This window comes from Emiliania huxleyi, assembly GCF_000372725.1.
Source record: "Emiliania huxleyi CCMP1516 unplaced genomic scaffold EMIHUscaffold_59, whole genome shotgun sequence".
Taxonomy (NCBI): Eukaryota; Haptophyta; order Isochrysidales; family Noelaerhabdaceae; genus Emiliania; species Emiliania huxleyi.
The window spans coordinates 371,175-372,990 of record NW_005197576.1 but is presented as its reverse complement, the minus strand read 5'-3'; the positions used below and the strand labels follow the sequence as shown (position 1 = coordinate 372,990).

The window sequence follows — 1,816 nt, the reverse complement described above, 5'->3', positions numbered from 1 at the left end:
GCAGCGCGATGCGGCTGCTGCTCGCCGGAGCGAGCGGCGCGGCAGCACTGTCGCAGCGCATGATTGCGCCGTCCGCAAGCGTGGAGGGCGGATCGCCCGGCGCGGGCGGTGCCAGCGCGGCGACGACGCGATGCGCCGTCAGCGAGAAGAGAAGAGGGTTGTGGATTTCCACGGACGCCACGGCTCTCAGCACGCCTCGGCCCTCGGCCTGCGCTTCGAGCGCGAGGCCGCAGGCGCGCAGCCGCTCAATCTCAAGCGTCGCGTTCGACTCCCACGCTGTATCGCACACACGAAGCTCACAGACGGTGATCGACGCGGCAGGCAAACTCGAGAGTTGAGCTGCTGCGCCGAGGCCGATCGCACCCGCGACTGCGATGGCCACCTTGTTGATCCTCGATGGTGGCTGGGCTTGCGGTGGCGACTCAATCATAACTCAACCGCGGTGCGTCCTTGCCGGTGGGTGTGCAGCGTGGGCCCAGCCGCTCCGTGTATCTCGAGACCTCGAGAGAAGTGAGCAGGCCGCGCGAGGGCCCAAGTCAAGAATTGGCTTTCTTTTGGCGGGCAATAGAATTACGCTTCGAAAACTGCACTCCAAGTTTTAAAAGAAACACGAACAGACGGCCGCCGCGCTCATGGACATGGTCATGCGCGCCCGGCGCCGGCTGCGGCGTCGCCGGCGTCCGGCGCGGTCACGTTCCGCGCCTCCACCTCGAGGATGCGCCTCTCGTCCGCCTCGACGATGGTGAAGCGCACGTGGTCGACCCAGAGCACGTCTCCGTCGGTGGGTATCTCGCCGGCCTGGTGGCAGAGGAAGCCGGAGAGCGTGGCGAACTCGGAGAGCGCCTCCTCGGACAGGCTGACCCCGAGGACCTTGCAGACGGCCTCGAGCTCGGCGGGGCCGTCGATGAGGTACGAGCCGTCCTGCTCACAGCGATCGGGCGTGTGAAGAGAGGCGGGCCCGCCCGCCCAGTCGGTCCGCGGCGGTTTGCTCCGCTCCTCGCGCCGCACGATCATGTCGATGTCCTCGAGCACCTCGTCGTCGTCGTCCTCGTCGTAGATTTTGCCGACGAGCGTCTCGAGGATGTCCTCGAGAGTGACAATGCCGGCCGTGCCGCCGTACTCGTCCACCACCACCACCTGCAGGGAGGCTCGGACAAGGTCCAGAGAAGGGCCCGCTGACGCGGCCGTGCTCGCCCGCCACCACGGACCATGTGCAGCCGCCGCTGCCGCATCAGCTTGAGCGCATTCATCGCCGACATGGTCTCGGGTACATAGACGATGTCCTCCATCAGAGACGAGGCGGGCAGCGTGCTCAGGTCGGCGCCCGGCCGGTCGACGTAGTCGATCAGCTCGCGGGTGAGGGCCACGCCGACCACCTGCAGCCGCGGGCGGCGCTTGGGCACTAGCGCTTGGGCGGGCCGCGTGGACCTCGGCCAGAGGTTGGCCGGCGGGCCACCCTTCGCCACCTGGTCGATGGTGCCGTTGTAGACGGGGACGCGCGAGTACTTGTACGTCTGCGAGATTGCGAGCAGGCCTGCGGGGAGGGTCCGAGCAGGCTCAGCGGACGGCTCCGGCACTCGCGCGTCGTGAGGAGGCTGCGAGCCGCCTCGCAGCGAGTCGCCAACCTCGATGCCAACCACCTCCACCCGCGGCTGCATGATCTGCTCGACGGTCGCCTGGTCGAGGTCGAGCACGCCTTCGATCATGTCCTTCTCGTACAGCTCGACCGCGCCAGACTGCTTCGCGTTGAGCAGCATCATCCGCAGCTCCGGCTCGGAGACCGCCTCGCCGTCCTCGGAGGCGGTCACGCCGAGCA

General features: G+C 67.9%; 1 protein-coding gene across 1 annotated transcript; it reads right to left on the bottom strand.

The window, feature by feature from the left end:
* Positions 1–642: 642 nt before the first annotated feature.
* On the bottom strand, positions 643–1,760 carry EMIHUDRAFT_104413 (hypothetical protein; the record flags this gene model as incomplete). Its single annotated transcript, XM_005764512.1, has 4 exons — positions 643–921; positions 1,009–1,137; positions 1,209–1,376; positions 1,467–1,760. The coding sequence occupies 4 exons, from the start codon at positions 1,758–1,760 to the stop codon at positions 643–645; spliced, it is 870 nt and encodes a 289-aa protein (XP_005764569.1).
* Positions 1,761–1,816: the final 56 nt, after the last annotated feature.